Source organism: Vigna angularis, chromosome 1 (genome assembly GCF_016808095.1).
Source record: "Vigna angularis cultivar LongXiaoDou No.4 chromosome 1, ASM1680809v1, whole genome shotgun sequence".
Lineage (NCBI taxonomy): Eukaryota > Viridiplantae > Streptophyta > Magnoliopsida > Fabales > Fabaceae > Vigna > Vigna angularis.
In genome coordinates, this window is record NC_068970.1 from 24,680,198 (window position 1) to 24,698,439 (window position 18,242).

At 31.6% G+C, this 18,242-nt stretch overlaps 1 protein-coding gene across 1 annotated transcript; it reads right to left on the reverse strand.

Annotated features, from left to right (window-relative positions):
- Positions 1–6,595: 6,595 nt before the first annotated feature.
- Positions 6,596–16,838, reverse strand: LOC108319073 (plant UBX domain-containing protein 7). The gene is made up of 10 exons (XM_017550095.2): positions 16,639–16,838; positions 16,323–16,453; positions 16,132–16,248; positions 15,120–15,315; positions 11,373–11,450; positions 11,220–11,288; positions 10,466–10,609; positions 10,256–10,352; positions 7,510–7,793; positions 6,596–6,953 (listed from the first exon to the last, which is right to left on the reverse strand). The coding sequence occupies exons 1-10, from the start codon at positions 16,738–16,740 to the stop codon at positions 6,789–6,791; spliced, it is 1,383 nt and encodes a 460-aa protein (XP_017405584.1). The 5' UTR covers positions 16,741–16,838; the 3' UTR covers positions 6,596–6,788.
- Positions 16,839–18,242: the final 1,404 nt, after the last annotated feature.

An 18,242-nucleotide genomic window follows, 5' to 3' on the forward strand; every position in this document is an offset into this window, starting at 1 on the left:
ATATACTTAACTTAATTTTTATGAAAACATATTTGAATCGTTAGGATTGATTAATCATAAATTTAATTTAAGATCCTTTTTCCTTTATTTAGATTTGAATGAGAAAAATTTTGTTATATTTTTTAGAATTGAGAAAAAAAAAACTAGTAACTAAATGAGTTAGTTAGCCAATTCGTTTAACCCATAAACCTATGGTGGGCCGGGTCGGATTCAAATTTTTTCGACTCACTAATAAATGAGCTGGGTTGGATTGACTCATTGGTCAACCTGTGGTGAGTCGAACTGGATTGGGTCAGATGACCCGTTTTGATAGCACTATTTTAGACTCATTTGAGTTAAAACTTATAGAAAACACACTAAAAAATATTATTTAATGGATTATTTTTTCAATTTGCGAGGATATTTACCCTCCACAAAGTAATTTGCGGGGTTTTTCAAACCGTCGCAATTTAAGTCGTCACAACCTATCTGCGGGGGATTTTTCACGACCCCTAGTATCACATTTAATTTACGGAGATTTTTCTAAGGAGGGTAAAAACCTCCTCTATTATTGACTATTATTTTTGTGGGAGTTTTTAAGCTCCTTTATTTTCAACTATTGGATTGCAAAAAATACCTACATTTTTTATAGAGATTAATATGTTATTCAATTTGACAATTATACTAAGTTTTAACCTCCTTCATTTGTATTATTTAGTTTGAGGTTTATTACTTTATTTTACATGCATTATTTAATTTATGTTACCATATGAGATGTTTATATTTTTGGATCAAAAATATTTATTTGTAACAAGATTAAAACATATTAATGTAACAAAATACATCATAAATTCATATAATTTCATTGTCACAATCATCATAGTAACATAAAAGCAATTTAAAATAAAACTCATTCTTAAAACTTAATTAATAAGTACTCAAAAATCATAATAAACTAGATATAGTTTTATCCTAAACAAATATCATAAACTCCCTAAATGTTACTTCCACCATATGATTGTCTTGTACTCAAAAGAGTCTCGAACTCATTTGCATCACCAGCTTGCTGAAATGATAAAAAAAAAATAATAAAATAAACAATAACATATTATCATAACCATGAAAATTCAGAATTTCCTAAACTCAATTACATATGCTCCCAATAATTACATTATATCAAGCATAGTATTTATACTTGTTTAGGAACTTGTGGTTGAGGATGAAAGAAGATAACTAATTTATTAGGAATTTTTCTTTCCTTCATCATCATGTATGCTTTTAGCGCCAAGAAGGTTTGAACCTCAAATTTTAAATTGGTGTACTTCTGTTTCCACTTATTAAAAGATGTGTAGTGTCAGATAAACCAATGCTTAAATCTCAAAGTCAAATTCTTGTATTTTTAAGTAAGAACTACTTCCAAAATTAATATATTTAATTATTTATTTTTAAAATTTAAAAATCAAAATATAAGAAAATGAATTATAATTTTACGGGGCTAAAAAAAATGTAACTCTATATTCTTTTTTATACGAGGTGGTGCTTTCAATATAGTAGGACAATTAGAACTAAAAAGTTATTTTTTTATTCATGTAATTTTGCATGGTAGAATAATAAGTTAGGAGGCATTTATTTAATAGTAAAAAAGGTAAAGATATAAAATATTTATGAAATTATTTCAAATCTCATGATTTCAGATTTTATAAATATTCTGAATACAAAATTCATAACCTTAATATTAAAAAATTTCTTTAAAAAAATGGAAAATGATTACATTTTTACAAAATCTATTAAAATCTACATCATTTTCTTATTTGAAATTCCAAATACACTTACAGCAGAAAATATAATAAATTGAATTAAAATATTCAACAAACAAATATTTATATAGGCCTGCACAATTATTCATTTATTAGTTTTTTAAAATCAATTATCAACATTTCCCATATTTGATGAGAAATTTGTGCTTATAAATTTCTCCTCTTCGCAATAATTTTTAATATTTTTAAATTTATTAAATAAATATACATAGCTAACTTTTATTCTATTAACACAATTGGAAGTCTATTAATATTGATTTAAATATTTTACATACTAATGCCACAAAATATATATGATTCTATTGTTTTTAATAATAATTACATTTTAATTTTATTTGAAAATTGTATTGTAGATATTAATATATTCCTCTATAGAGTAATATAGAGTATAAAGGTGTTGAAAAAGGTGTTGAGCATGTACAAGAAGTAAAATTCCCATAATTATGAATTATTCTCTATGTATTTTTCCAAGTTTTAATCGGGTTTTTCATATTATTCTGTTTAAGATAAGAAGTTTCACTATTTTTAAAGGCACTTTTTCTTTTAAAAAGTTTGTGTTAAATCTATGGATCAAATATAGCAACGAATGAAACTTGGAACTGTCACTATAAGCAATTGGGGAACACAACTTCTTTTTTTAGATTTGTGTATCTTGCTTTGCTACTCAGTGGAAAAAATGTGGCACGAATTTGCGGAGAAAAAGTGCCACGACTGATTATCCGAAAGAATAAATATATATAAAAAAAAAAGATTATCCGTAAATGTGAGTTTAAGATTAATAATATTTGGAAATGAACGGAATAAAGTATGAATATATTCTTTAATATATGAAGATCGAGATGAAGAATAAACAAAAACGTTTAAAAACGAAAATAGGGATGAAAGTAAATTTTTATTTTATGCGTATAATCAAACTAGCACTTACCATGTCCATTTGTTTTATATCTATTTGTTTTAGACTATTAGTTAATAACTTAACAATATAACAAAATAATGTTATATTAAAAACTATTTTTTTATAATAGTAAAGAGAAAGGAGAAAAAGGTTGTTATTTGTTGGTTGTATGATTTTGGTCAGTCAAATATATTGTGTTTTTTCATCAAATAAATTTGGTGTTCTCTTTTACAAATATCTTTTGGTGTTCTTCCATTAATAAATTAATAAAATCAGAAAATTAAACAATACATAAAAAAAACGATAAACTTGTTATACAGTTCTATATTAGAAATTGTATCAATTTTTTTCAGTTTAATTCATGTTTGATGTCACGAAATTAATTTTGTCGCAGTATATGTCAAATAACATGGGTTTTTATTAATAATTTCAAACAAAGTTTCGGTTCTTAAGGAATTCATATAATAAAATATTTTTTCTTAATTTGAAAAAAAAATCTTTAAAGTAAAAAAAAAAATATCAGTGTCCTTAAATGAATGGTTTAACGTCCTAAAATATAGTATTAAACTATATAATAGTTATCACATATTTAATAAATACAAGTCCTAAAATATAGTATTAAACTATATAATAGTTATCACATATTTAATAAATATAAGAACAGTAAGAAAAATAAAATTTAGTTACAGTTTCCTAATATAATTATAAATTAGAATTTTATTTACAAGATAATTAAACAAAACTATATACATATAGTTTATCTACATAAATTTAAACATCAGACGTCCCTCTCTCGAGAGCTTGCTCCACAGAAACTTTATTGTCTTATGCTTACACTCACCAAATGATCATAAGCAAGAACAAAGCACAAAAACATACAAACAAATCACAAACAAAAGGGTAAGCTAGTATTACAAACAATTAATAATATATCTAAACATTTTAACCATTCTACACATGATACATATATCACACAAAACCAACCAAACACCTTATGCATGACAAGACTTAGACTGGACTATCCGGATTAGTGTGAATATCAAGCTATGGTAGTTCGTGAACCTGTCATGGTGAAACAGTTGGCTCACCCCAAACTATTACACAAAGTTAGTCTGTTATCACTCGCCTTAGGCCAAGGTAAAACCCCTAGAATAGGACCTCATGTTATTCTCATGACAAGCCTCACCCTTTTGTACTTGAAAATGGATGACCATTAGAATATCAAGATGAACTCCAAAACCGAGCTTCCTATATTTATATTTTCAATACTTGAAACCACCACTGAGAAATTCCTTGAAACTCTCTTAACCATGTTTAATCCACAAATAAACCATCATATAACAATGCAAGAGCACACATGAATCAATAAACATCCATCACAGAACCTCATATATCCATTAAGAATCATAATAACACCTAAAAACCACTTAAGGAGGTAGATGAAATTGGCGCTCAAGCGCCCAAAGGCTGGCGTTCAGCGCCTTAGCTGTTGTTTCCTGACGCTCAGCACCCTGAGGCTAACGCTCAGTACCCTAGCCATCTGAAAACTAACGCCCAGCGTCTTAAAGGGGCGCCCAGGTGTTGTATCAGAATTTGATACCCATTTTGTATCACTTTGCACACTTCTCCCACAACTTTGAATGATTCCTAGGACCTTCTAAACACCCTAAAACATCTTAAATATGATCCCTAACTCAAAATAACTACTTCAACCCAACTTATTATCTTAAACATACCATACTCAATTATATACCTTGCAACACTCAATTCTTACAACCATAGCTTAAGCAAGTCCTAATGAACTTAATAACAGACTTTCAATCATCATATTTAGCCTAGAACATCTAATTTAGAATCTCACTTATCAAAACCCCTAAATCTAGCCAAAACTAAGTCAAATTCTTCCTATCTACTATCAATTGGTCTTATATCAGATTTTCTAACATTCTCAAGGTTCAAATAGGTTTTGAATACACCCAATAACAGCCTCAAATGTTCATTTGAATTCATACTCCCTTCCTTTAGATTTTACCTATTCAAAACCCCTAAAATCCCATTGTAGCAACATTGTAAACATGTTAAACTCACTACCCTTTCATTATAAACCACATATCAACCAATTTTCACCCTAATTAAGTTTCTAAAGACTAAATAAATTGTATTAAACCACTCGTCATCACATTTAACACAGATTTTCAGAATTCACGCTTCAAACCTACTAGATTAACTATAAACGCATAATTTTGACCTCTTACTAGAATTTGTACAGTTTAGCCAATTTCAATCATCAAAACAACATCACACCACACAATCATTACAGTAGAGATTATAAAAAACATATCATACCAAGTGTTCAAACATCATACTACCAATGATATTCATCTAAACAGAAAAGTATTAAAACATTTATCAAAGTTACATTGAGATCATCTTATTATTCATGAAAGTATCAAACATACTCTAAAGATAAAATTAGCTTCTCTTACCTCAATAATTTGTCTATCAAGCATTAGAATTGTACCCTCATTGCTTCAGACTCAAAGAACTCTAAATACACTTACGAAACACCGAAAAGAGATCAAGGAGAGTCCTTATGATCTCTGATCAACAGGAAACTAGGAAAGAACATCACAATACACATGCGACAAGAGATTATTACGCATGATCTCAACTAAGAACAAAAGGGAGAAAAAGATTTGAAACTTTTTTGCACTATTGCAGAAATTGATTGGTAGATATTGGAGATAACTCGGTTGTGATCTTCTAGGAACTTCCTGATCGTCAAATAGATGATTGAGGTGTGAGAACACTTAGAGTTAAGGAAGAGAGAATTGAGAGGAAGAGTTTTATAGAGAATAATTGTGTTTTATGTAATGAAACGAGATTAAGAAATTCTATTTATATTATCATATTTTTTTAAAATAAAATAATTGGTCTCATTATTTTAAAACATCTATCAACTCTAATACTCTATTTTTTAGGTTCTTACAAATAGAAATTGAGATTTCTTTTCTCTTTCCATGATATCTAATTTACTTGGTAAACCTAATCGAAACTGTGTGAAGTTTTATTCATAATTTTTAAATATTTGTGAATTCAAAAATAACATTGGTAACCCTTATCAAAGTTTCGATGTGAGTATAGTTCTTACTCTTGAACTAAATTTTGAATTCAAGAATGACATTCTTTGATCCTAATCGAAACATCAATGGATTTTTTTTCAATAACTTACTATGGTATAAAAAGTTTTTCTCAGTAAACTTATTCGAAAATATGTTAATTTGTTATCAAAAATTGAAGCTTTTTGTAAATTAAAAAATTATCCTCAATTTCTATAATCAAAAATTTAGATTTCTTTAAATATTAAAATATCCTTCTCAAATAATATAGTGGGAACTATGTGAATATCTTTTTAATAATATGGAGCAGAATTGGAAATTCATTGTCAATTCAACGTGATCATAATTGGAATTGCAATAGATTTTATTCCTTTCATGATTGGAAAACCTAATCGAAAATATGTGAATCTTGTATATAATTTCAAATTGTTTTATGTAAATTTAAAATAAGTGCTCTCTGAATTTAAAATAACTCCCGTTGATTCTAATATAAATTTCATTGTGAATGTTCGTTCGTAATCTTAACTAAATTTGAAATTCTTGATTGAGTTTAAAATAAAATTTTGAATTATCATGTTTTGAAATAATTTTCTATAACACAAGAACTTAAATGCTCTCTCTTGGTTCTTAATTTATTGAAGAAAATTTTCTGACAGATCATTGACTTTACTAACATCAGGGCTTCATCAATACCCGTGTCAGTTTTCAAATTAAAAACAAGCTTACAGTTAATTTACTAACCAATAACATTTTATTAAACAAAAAAAGAAGGGTCTGAGAGGATATTAACAACGTTAATATATTTCCATTAACTTCGTTTAACCCCATCATTCGGATTCGTGGTCTATACACAGTTAATAATAACCTTTTCTTTGAACATAAACATCCTCATTAAAAGATGAAAAAGGGATCATATTGATGGGAATCACCAATCTGAAGTTCTCAGTCTGGAAATTTAACCCGGTAATGAATACGAACTCAGTCCCAAGTCACCGAAATCATAGAGTTGGCAAGGCCTGATTCCTGGAAGGTTGAATTACTTTCATAGTCCAGATTTTTAGATGCTCCAGGAATTGCATGTGTTAGCCTAAATGGCCTTGTTTCATCTTCTCCTAGTTGAGTAGAAATGAAAGACCACAGCAGCTTCAAGAAAAAACAAAGAAAATCAAAATCAGTCAAATAAACTAACAAAAAACAATCAATTTGCATCCCAAAAAGCAAAGTCCGCGCATGCTAATCTCCACACAACAATACTTATTTTGAATAATGGGTGGTGTAAGAAATTCATGAACTCAACTGAGGGTCAATAATCCTGTTCTTCAAAATTAACAAGAAAATAAGCTGGCAACTTAAACCAGGGAACATAATTATTATCATGAACTTTACGGTTATCCAGCAGTCATCAAATAAAACGTAACAAATCAACAGTACTGCGGAACATAAATGACTCGTACTTGAGTAAGCAGAGTATCCATGATAAATTTGATGCCATACACCATATCATATACATCCATAATAATCACAATTTCAAAAAAAAATTTGCAATATCACAAGACATGCAGATATAAATAATATCCAGTAGTTCTTTGAAGGGGGTAAAGAATACAGCATCCAGAAATCACATTAAATTGGCAGAAGACCATCCATAAGAAACAAAGGTTGAATGAATTCCTAAAGGTATGAGAGCAACGTCTGTTACCTGAATTGGATCCGTGCGTAAGAAGTTACGCTGAACACGTTGACCACCAGGAAGCCGCACACCTACTCTGCAGAGAAGATTTCTTTCAGCCTTGGGTTCCTCGGGAAGGGGTGGATATGTGGGCCTCTTAGCCAAGGTTGTTTCTTGCCCATTGACTACAACATCAGCATCTTTATTTTCTCTACCAGCCATAGCAGTTGATTCTTTCATGCTTTCCATAGAAGCTGCCAGAGCTCTTTGAATTTCCTCGTCCTCCTCTTTATTTTCATTTGATTCTACCAAGGCTATAACATCAAACAAGATCATGATGAGAACAAAATTCAAAAAGACGGTTTGATCATTAGAAATGTAAGGTAGGCATATCTCTATGCTAAAATATAAACATTGATTATTATAGTTACTTTGGGTTTTATCTATTCCATTTTAATCAGATCAGCATATCAAAATTCCTGATTTCAGATCCTGACCATTTATTATTTTAATAGAATATTTCTTAGTTATGATTCTATTAATCAGGGGTTTCTTTATTTTCTATTCACGTTACTACTGTTAGATATGATCATACAGACTGAGGATCTCTTTATTTATTATTATTAATTATTATAATTTTTAGTTATGCTATTGGTTAGGTTATCATTGTAGCCTTTGTTTTAAAAGACATTTAATTGGATTTATAATAGCTAATAACAGATAGCTGCAGAGTTTTCACCCACAAAAACACTATGGCATGATAGCAGAGTGCGGGATGACCACTCTTTTTAATGTTATAGTTTAATGATATTAAAGTTTACAATAAATATTCTACTATTAAAATATAGCATAAATCACTCTAATAGCCAGTGAGGTGTTTACGAATTAAGTAAAACCACAGTTCTTTTTAAAATTCTAACAAACCAAAACTTTCTTTTAAAAACATTAGAGTAGCCCTATATTTGACTGCATGAACTGGTGTGTGCATATATATGGTGACAAATATTTATATGAAGGTATTAAAAAAGTGCATTGACACAGTGGTTGCCTTAACTAATTTTTGTGCATGTCCTATATTTGACCCTACCCAACCTAGCTTTGTAGGCTCTTTATAAATTACATGCGCAATCCCACATCACTCAGCCCAATAAGCCATCATTAACCTGAAAACTCATCTGCATATGAATGTGATGAGCCACCCCAAGCCCTCATACACATACACAGTTTAATTTTTTTCCCCCTCGTCGTCTCTCTTCTTATGCCCCCTCTACACTACAAAAAATTTAAGATACAAGTAAAAATTTTCATTCCAGCAACCTCCTACTTCTTTTTTGTGCCAATAAAGGTATTTCTGGTCCGACTGAAGTCACTTAGTTTGTCCAGTCTAATATGATTCACATCCAGTTCAATGACATTTGACACCAGTTTGAGAGCAGATCCGATCTTATGACTTGATCAAACTGACTACAAGTTCAGTTTATAATCAAATCAGCCAATCCAAACAGGCTTGATAACACTACTTGAAACAAAACATAGATTGGGATTATGATAGGTTGGCAAGTATAGAACACACTTGCATCAACATGGGTTTGAGAGCCAATTCAATATTATGACTGACTGAACTGTTCATAAGTTTGGTTTATGGTCAAACCAACCAGTAAATCTGACCTCAGTTTAATAACACTACATGAAACTGAACAAATAGTGTAATTGCACCTATCATGTATCCTCCCCCATCCTGATTACATTATTTATGATTGGGTTTATGATTGGTTGGTGAGTATAGAACAGATGTGATGTTCCGAAAACAAATAGGAATGCTTAGGAACGCATTGGTGTGCCTGAGAGTAAGATTCATTAAGTGCAACTCTTTGCCATTTTCCCCCAACCATATATTCTAGTTTTGATTGTTTCTTCGCTCTTCATTTGTGTGTATGCATGATCTAAGATTAGGGTTTCGTGAGGGTTCAGAAGGGATATTTTCCAATATTTGGGGATTAGATATCTTATTTCAAGATTTAACTAGGACTGAATTGAAGATATCATATCTTATCTTACCCTAGGATTTGATTATGTTTGAATTATAGATATTTAATCTTATCTTTACTATTTAATCTTACCTTACTTAGGATTTGGTACATTCAAACCGGAGATGTCTTGCCACGTTTAATCTTAGCATTTGACTATGTTTGAATTGTTGACATTTTATTTTAGAATTTTGGTATTTTTATATACTCACTGAAGTAAAAAAAAATAATAATAGTAAAAAAAAAAAAAACTGTTGTCTAGGGCTAGAGTTGTGTCTCTATTCTCTGACCGACACACAGCAACCATAGGAACCCCTGTAGAACATGTGGCCCAATTTAACTGCCATTTTCTGCAACTTGAGCTGCAAAACACAAATGCAACAGACAGGTGCAACACATTGATTGTTGGGGGACAGACAGCATGCAACAACATGATGCTCTGCCACGCTAGCGCTGCTTCAGAAGAAATTGCAGTTAGTCTAGGGGACTATATTAAAGAAAGGTAACTAGGCCCGTGAATAGATCCTATCCAGATTCAAAAGAAAACTTCAAGAAAAAGCAGGATTTCAAAAAGTCGAAAAAAAATACCAGAAGCAGATTAAGGGAAGTGACTAAGGTCCATCAACACAATATAGAGTGTTGATTAGTAAAGAAGTAAACATGTAAAATAACAATAAAGACAGTCGTAAACATCAAGTCATCTAACACTATACAAACACCTGGAATATACACAGATACTAGCAACAAACCTTTAGATTTTGGTGGGCTAGAACTTCCTCTAGGACGCTTGTGAGACAATGTAATATGATGATCCTTAGGCCCTGCATCAAGGAATGCTAGTAGACCCTGCATCAGTAGGTTAAAAAATAACCTAGTTCAGGATTTGCATATGAATAATGTTTCAATTTCTCAAGCAAAAATGTCTACATCATAACAAGTTAAAAAACTGTATCACATACTTCCAATAAGCTTTCGGGTTCAACCATTCCAATCCAAGAGCGCATCTTTTGACCAGTGATGGGATCAATAACAAGTACAACAGGAATTGAATCCAGTCTGTAATAAGTGCAGACTTTTCTGCCTTCAGTTGTATCATCATATACCTATATGCAAAAATAATAATTGACAATGAAAAAGTGCATATAATACTAAAAAGATACAATAAATGTAGTGTAATATCAGCAACAAATACTTTTGAATCAAGAGGCATAGACAAAAGTTAGTTAAGATTTAGAAAAGAAAAAAAAACGGGTGTACAGTTAGCGTAAACCTAATTGAACTGAGTCTTACTGACTCTAGTGTTCTATACATAAATTGAAACCTGCTGTCTAAACTACCAACTAAACGTAAAAGTTCATCAAACTAATAAACACAATTAAGAGAAAGATATACCCAAAATTTAACTAAACACAAGAGAAAATGTAATCTTACATGTGCCCATTTTGAAGTCCAAATATCACTATCCTCCAAACTTCATAATTAATTTCTTTAGTCTTAGTGAATTTGTTCTTTTATAAAAAAAAAATACAATGAGACAAAGTTAAGCTTAACCTTGTTGTTAGAGTGTCATTCTGTGTATTAGGAGGTAAGATAATATCCACAAACTTTTCTAAGAAATCTGAGAAATTACACCAACTCTGATATAAATGCCATGGTAAATAACATTTTGAAAATAAAACAAAAATTACTGCCAGTGTTCAGTAGGAAACTGACCTGCCAGAATATACAGTTTGTACTAATAGTCTGAGAAACAGCTTCATTGGCCCAAGTATCACGGTTTAGCTTCACAAAGTGATCATGATATTAGTAGCGTGAATGCTGAAACAGATCAAGATAAATGAAGATGGAAAACCATGAAAATAATACCATATGGGAGCTGAATTCCTTGGTAGATTGTATGTTCACCAACAACCATTTGTTCTGCAGGGAAGCAGCATCTTTTGCCTGCGTACAAAGGCCAAAAGTCTAGTCACAATGGTATACCATTTATATCTTTATGTTTCAAAATATATACACTGCCCATCAAGAGGAACCTGCAGCAACTTTTACGCAAAAATTCCCATAAACTATGGAGATGGAAATAATTGTAATCAAAATGAGTTTAAGGCATCGACTTGTACTGTTAACAGACCCAAAAAAATAAAATAGGAAGTGGCAACTCAAACACTCTATCATATATGCAAAACAGAAACAATCTATATCTTATCAGAAACCTCACTAAGATAGGGCAATTCCTGAATTAGGTAGGTATTTGCCAGCTCTAATGTTGTATAAGTTATTAAGCAATTATTTTTACATTAACTACAAATTAGACAGTAAGTGTTATAATATGACAGTTATATTGGTTTATAGTTCTGTGACAGACTTGTAGAAGACAATAAAAGCTTCAAATTGTTATCTTTTATCTATTGGAATAATGAAACTTCTAGTTAGGAGCAATGTTATCAAAATCGCGAGCATATCGGCACAATCCTACAAGTATGGGAGACCCAAGAGAGAAAACATGCAAGGCAGAACATGAAGGTCACGGACCACAGCAGGATTGCAGCTTCGCTTGAAAAATCAGCCGATCATGCATCACGTCAATCCTGAAAGCATTTGTGCAGGCTCGGACTTTGTTGCCCAGTTCTAGTTCCCAACTCCTGTAGTTGGGCCGCTTGCATCACCGTACACAAGGTTTGAATCACCGTCTCCAACTCTCACATCACTATCACTGGCACTGCCTTCGTTATCATCAATCTTCATGGACATGAAACCTACTCTTGAGGGTTTGTCAGTCTTTGTTGTTGCTTTGGTAATTCAGATTTTTTCCTCTCAGAGATACTTCTTATTTTATTATTTTAGTAAAGCATCACAGTTTAAAAGACAATTCTTCTCAGTGTTTGTTCTATAATTTTTTTTAATATTCTTTTCTATTCTTGCTTCCATTTAGATTTAGAGTGTTAAGTTCATAATTCGTATTGAGCAATTATGAATTTAGTAGTTATTATGAGTTGTTATATGGCTTATGGGACTAGTCGTGTTATGTATTGGATATGTTTATGATTATTATGAGTTATTTGTAATGTATATATTATATACTATTTTAATTAATGTTCATTTCTGTATAGTTTTTCCTATAAGCATTACTCGTATGAGTCAAATTGAGATTTTTTATCTCCCTTCCGGTTCTCTTCCGATAATTGAATTTGACAATGTTGTTAAAAAAACAGAGTATATACACATATCTGTCACAAAAGCCATTTTATTTCTTCCTTTATTTAGAACTCAGCTAGTTTAATTCTTGAGTCCAACACATTACTAGAGAAGGAAAAATAATTCAAGTGATTTTTAAGTGTTGGTGATGGAGATCACTATGACGACTCCCAATCTTATATTAAACAAGGCTGGTTGGAGATTATACCTAAATTTTGAAATGTTGTTGGTGCAATAGCTTGAAGGGTTTGGACTATTTTATGAAAGGGATTAATAATGTTACAATGAGAAAGTTGTGAACTTGCAAAGAAAGGATGTACCAAAGGAAATTGTCTTTCAAACTTCACAGAAGTTGAATTGTATGGAGAAACAATGGTTTTTGAGTCAAAGAGAACAATATGTAGAATGTTCTCCCAATGCTTCGGCAAATAGGCATTTGCAACAACTATAGAACAACTGAAAATGCTATGAACAGAAAGGAAAGATGTTGGGTTAGCCAGTTTTCACCTTGGTGGTTAACCCTCTTCAAATGGGTGATACTCGGGCCAAGGTGGGCATTCCAAAACAATAGCATCAGTTGGGCAACCCAGTACCAGTTGCAAAACATTATTAACAACCTTCTGAGTTCAGAAACAGATGTGCTAGAAATTTGTCATACAAGGAGTATGTGAGAAGAGAGAAAAGTTCATTGTTCTCACTGCAGCAAACAATTTGGCCACTCAATAGGTGTCCTAAAAGAAAGTAAAAATGCTGATTCAAGAGCAGCATGTGGGGGGATTTTTAGGAATTCAAGAGCAGCATGTAGGGGAATTTTTATGATTTTTGTTGCCTTTGGTTTTGTGCAGAGTAAATGTGATTTGTCTTTACTCATTTTGATCAATTAAAACTGCAGACTCTATGTATTTATCTATTTTGAGGATAGTGTAATCACTGGAACATCTTCACGGCTAAATCTGAATCTAATTATTAAACAGCCTCTATGTACTTATCTATTTTTCTTTAAAACAGCTTGAGGAATTAGATTACTTCTAGGGAATTGAAGTCACACTTCCCTATTGGCTCTCTTTCAGTCTATCAAGTCATAAGAGACCTGCTGCACAGGGCTGGTACAGCTGAAGCCAAAGGTATCTCTAATCCTCTGCCTGGGGGACCCAAAAACTCCCAATTTGGGGCTGACTAGATGCATGATTCAAACCTTTACAGATAAATTTTACAATCAGTAACATGGCCAGAAATTGGACATTGTGGTACAGTGAATGAAATGTATCAGTTCATGGGGAAGCCACTGAACTCTCAAGGGCAAGCAGTTATTCATATTCTAAGGTACCTTAAATAGACTTCTGATTATATGATTCTCTTACATCCTAGTCTGCACTCACAACTTATCTCTAACAGAAATACTATAATGATGACGGTGGTTCAGATATTGATTACCAAAAATATACTTCTGCTGCTTGCTCGTTTCATTCCTTAAGCCCCCCAACCAAATTTCATTTATTGGTGGTTCAAGCAATAAACTTCGGTTACAAAAACCCTTACTGAAGCAGAATAGAGGAGTCTTGCTACTTCAGCCTCAGAGAATCAATGGGTGCAGTCTCAACTGAAAGAACTACAAGCTTCTTGCTCCGTGCCTACAATCTACTGTGAATCAAAACACCATTGCTTTGAGTCGAAGCCCTGTGTTGCACCCTCAAACAAAATGCATGGAAGTGAACATCTTTTTGACAAAGAAAAAGGCTATAGGTCATTCCCACATTGTTGCTCAAGATAAGATTGCAGACATTTCACAAGCCTCTCACCAAACTCAGATCTATTGCTCTTCGAGACAAACCCATTCTCGGACATCACCAATCACCCTGAGTTGTAGGGTAGATGCTAGAGTATATCATATATGATCAGCTAGTTGTCACCTAAATTTGGTTATAATTCAGTTGTACCAAACAGTTCTTTCGTTAGATATAACCAACTAAAGACATCCATAAATTGTGATCAGTGTATTTTTAAATAAAGACTATCTATAACATTTTTTTCTTTGCTTTCTCTAAATTATCTCTCTATCATACCAGTCTAAAAATTTTAATATTAATTTCAGATTAGGTAGTTACACATTATGATATGACAGTAATAGTTAGACAGATTGTGTGACAGGCTTGTGAAAGGCCATTAAAGTGTCAACGTTATTCCTTGCCTTCTGAAAGGAGGAAAAAACTGTATTAGGAGGAAGCCCCAAGTTTGTACACAAATCTGTCCAAAAAACTACTATATTTTTATATTTATTGAGAATTTAGTGTGCTTAATTCTTGAGCCCAACACAGTACTAGAGTTTTTTTTTTCTAAATTCTGTCCACATTAAGTTTGGCTTTCACTCATTTCCACTCTAACAGAATCCATAAAATCCAAACTAAGAATCATGTTTACCTTATCAAAAGGACCATTGAACATCAAATGAAATGGTGGGCGATAAAGTGAAGCAAGATTGTCTCGAGAAGTCTCTGCTGTAGAAGCAGCACCTTGCTCTGGCTCCCAAACCCCTGGATTTCTCATTTCTTCTTCAAAGTTACGAAATGCAACTAGAGTGCTTGGTTCTTGTGAACGATGCCCAACCCTTGGTGCTCTGCATAAACATGAAAAAAACAACATGAATACACAGTTTGAATGTCGAAGCAACATATATACTATAGCACAAGAAAGTCGACTCATAAAACTCAATGAACCAAACTAAAACATTGGCAAATATTTCCTAAACACAAGACAAGTTATTAAACACAATTAATTGAATTATGGCTACAATATCACTTCACACAGTACTTTTGTAGTTTACATTATGAAGATAAGAAAATATATCACAGTTGTAGCATACTCTAGTGTAATTCGTTCGACAACCTAATACTTCATATATGTACATAATAGGGTTCGTAGTTTTTTCAGTTCTTGAAAATTATTTAAACTTCAGTTTTAGTCCTCAACTGTTTATATTTTTTGAAAAACCAAACTTTAGTGCATGTATAGGAAAATAAATGCAAGTTTTAGGGGCTAAAGGATTTTTTTCAAAAAAACATCGACAAAAGAGTTGTTTATAAATTTGAAAAAAAACAACTATATAGAAATTCTTCGGGGACTAAAAAGTAAAAACAACATTAATCGTATATAATACATCTCATATTCCAAAAACAAATTGCAGCATTATAATGCTTGGTTGGTCGCCATAAAACAGACACACTATATTCAAAAAATTAAATCCTTCCAGTTATGTATGGATAACAAGATTGCCTATCCAGACTCAACCATTCATCTTTCGTTCACATAATTTTGTTTCACGTCTCTAAAAGGCACACATAAACATCTTCCAGATTATACAAACATATAATCCAGAGTTTAAAAAAACACCAAATAATACAGCATTGCATCTCTGACAAAAAGAAAAACATACCCATACAGCATTGCATCATCATAGAGAGTTTCCCTGATTACAGGTAAGGGAGGGCGCACTTCTTCTGCTTCATTAAGTCCAACACTTTCACTCCCCGTTGGGTCCTTCATAGGTTCACTGAAACAACTAGCATAAGTTAGAGAGAAAACCCACAAAAATCACTGAAAAGGGGACAAGAATCACAATACCACCTGGGAGGTTGGTCAGTCCAGGAATCAACATTTTCCAAAGGCGGAGTGTGCAAAGTTGGAGGCGGCACTGCCCCACTTTCACTACCTATCAAAAACAACTGAAGAGCCTCCTCAAGCTTCCAACTGGTAGCCTGTTACAACATCAATCACAGCAACAACCCTAATACTCATTAGATCTGTTAACAAGAAACAATATTCTATACTTCACTCTTGATTAAAATTCACTCTCCACCCTTACGAGTAGTTAGAAATTTCAAGATTACACAATGATGAGCGAGAGCGATGTGAAATTGGGGAATTCGGAAGAGAGTGAAACCTGGAGGAACTGGCGCGCAGTCTCGGCAGTCTGGCCCTGAGCCACCTCAAGGAACGAAGACACCATGCTCTGCTGCTCGTTCGCGGACAGCATTCCCTCCATTGATTCCGATCGATAAGGGATTAGGGTTCCTTCCAATGCAGAAGAAGAAGATGAAAAGAAATATGAGTACTCATTAACCAACTAACACACGTCCATCACTCTTTCAGTAATCTTAATAATCTTAATGTTTCTACGCAATAATAATAATAATAATAAATAATAATAATAATATATTACTATTTTTTTTCTAATTTGTACAACTTGTTTTTCTCTTTGATTTCAACCTAATAATAATAATAAAATATTTTTAATTTTAAAAAATATTTTAGCAAATGATTTGTCACATATAGATACTTATTAGTAACGATTAATTTTGTTTTACTTTATTCTGAAAATATATTATTATATTTAATTTTAATAAGAATTATCATCTTGAATTTTAGTATATATGTATTTATTATTACCATCTTTGAATTTATGACAATAATTTGTGTAATTTTAAAAAATATAAATGTATTTAAAGTATATAAGAATTTATATATCTAGATATCTATTTATTTACTGTACAAAATAAAAGAAAGATAAAATAGTCACTAAAAGAAAATTGAATCATGTGTTCAAATCACATTGTATCGTATGATTTCACGGCTCAAACAATCAAACAGTTTATTGCAATCATCCTAAAACCAAACAGTAGTAACTAATGGATCGAATGGTCACCTTTCAAGAAAATTAAATCTAATATGATTAATTTATGATAAAATGTTATCATTATCCAGTAGACCATGATTATAGTGTGTAAATCGAAAACTTATCCTAAAATCTATAAATATATATTTAGACAAAGTAGTAGGTGGTAACATTTAATACGCTTTTACTATTAAAATTACTAAAATTATTGAATCTTTATTGACTTTGACACTGCATCTTTATTTACTTTAACACCCAGTCTTTATTTATTAGAATCTCCAAATTTATTAAATGAACAACTACAAAAAAAAAAAAGACATGATGAAGACAAACATTTAGACTTTCAAAACACATTAAAAAGATAACATCAACCTATAACAAAATACACATTAATTAAAAAACATAATAAAATAAATAAATGATTTGTAGTCCAATTAAAAAATCAACAAATCAGCCACTGGTCCATGTCACAATATTTACCAAACAAATAAAAATAAAAAATCAAATCAATTTTAGCTTAAAAAAGAAACCATGAATGTTATTTACTTCTTTTACGGTTTAATGTTTCGGTAGGTCACTATTTTCATCCAGAATCTCAATAGGTTTCCTTCTTTTTCGACGTCTTAATTAGGTCCTTATTTTGTGAAAACTGCATCAATTAGACCCTTACCGTTTAAATTAGACATAACTATGTTAATATATACTTGACGTGGCACGTTGGACTATATTTTTAATTGACGTGACTAAATGATGTGGATTTGGGTTATTTTAAAATTAAAAAATTTAGGGTTAAGTCAGCGCCAAAGGTGGCATCTTTGTCGGCCAGAGGCCTATAGAAGAACCCATAAATCGCAAACTCCATTGATGTACAA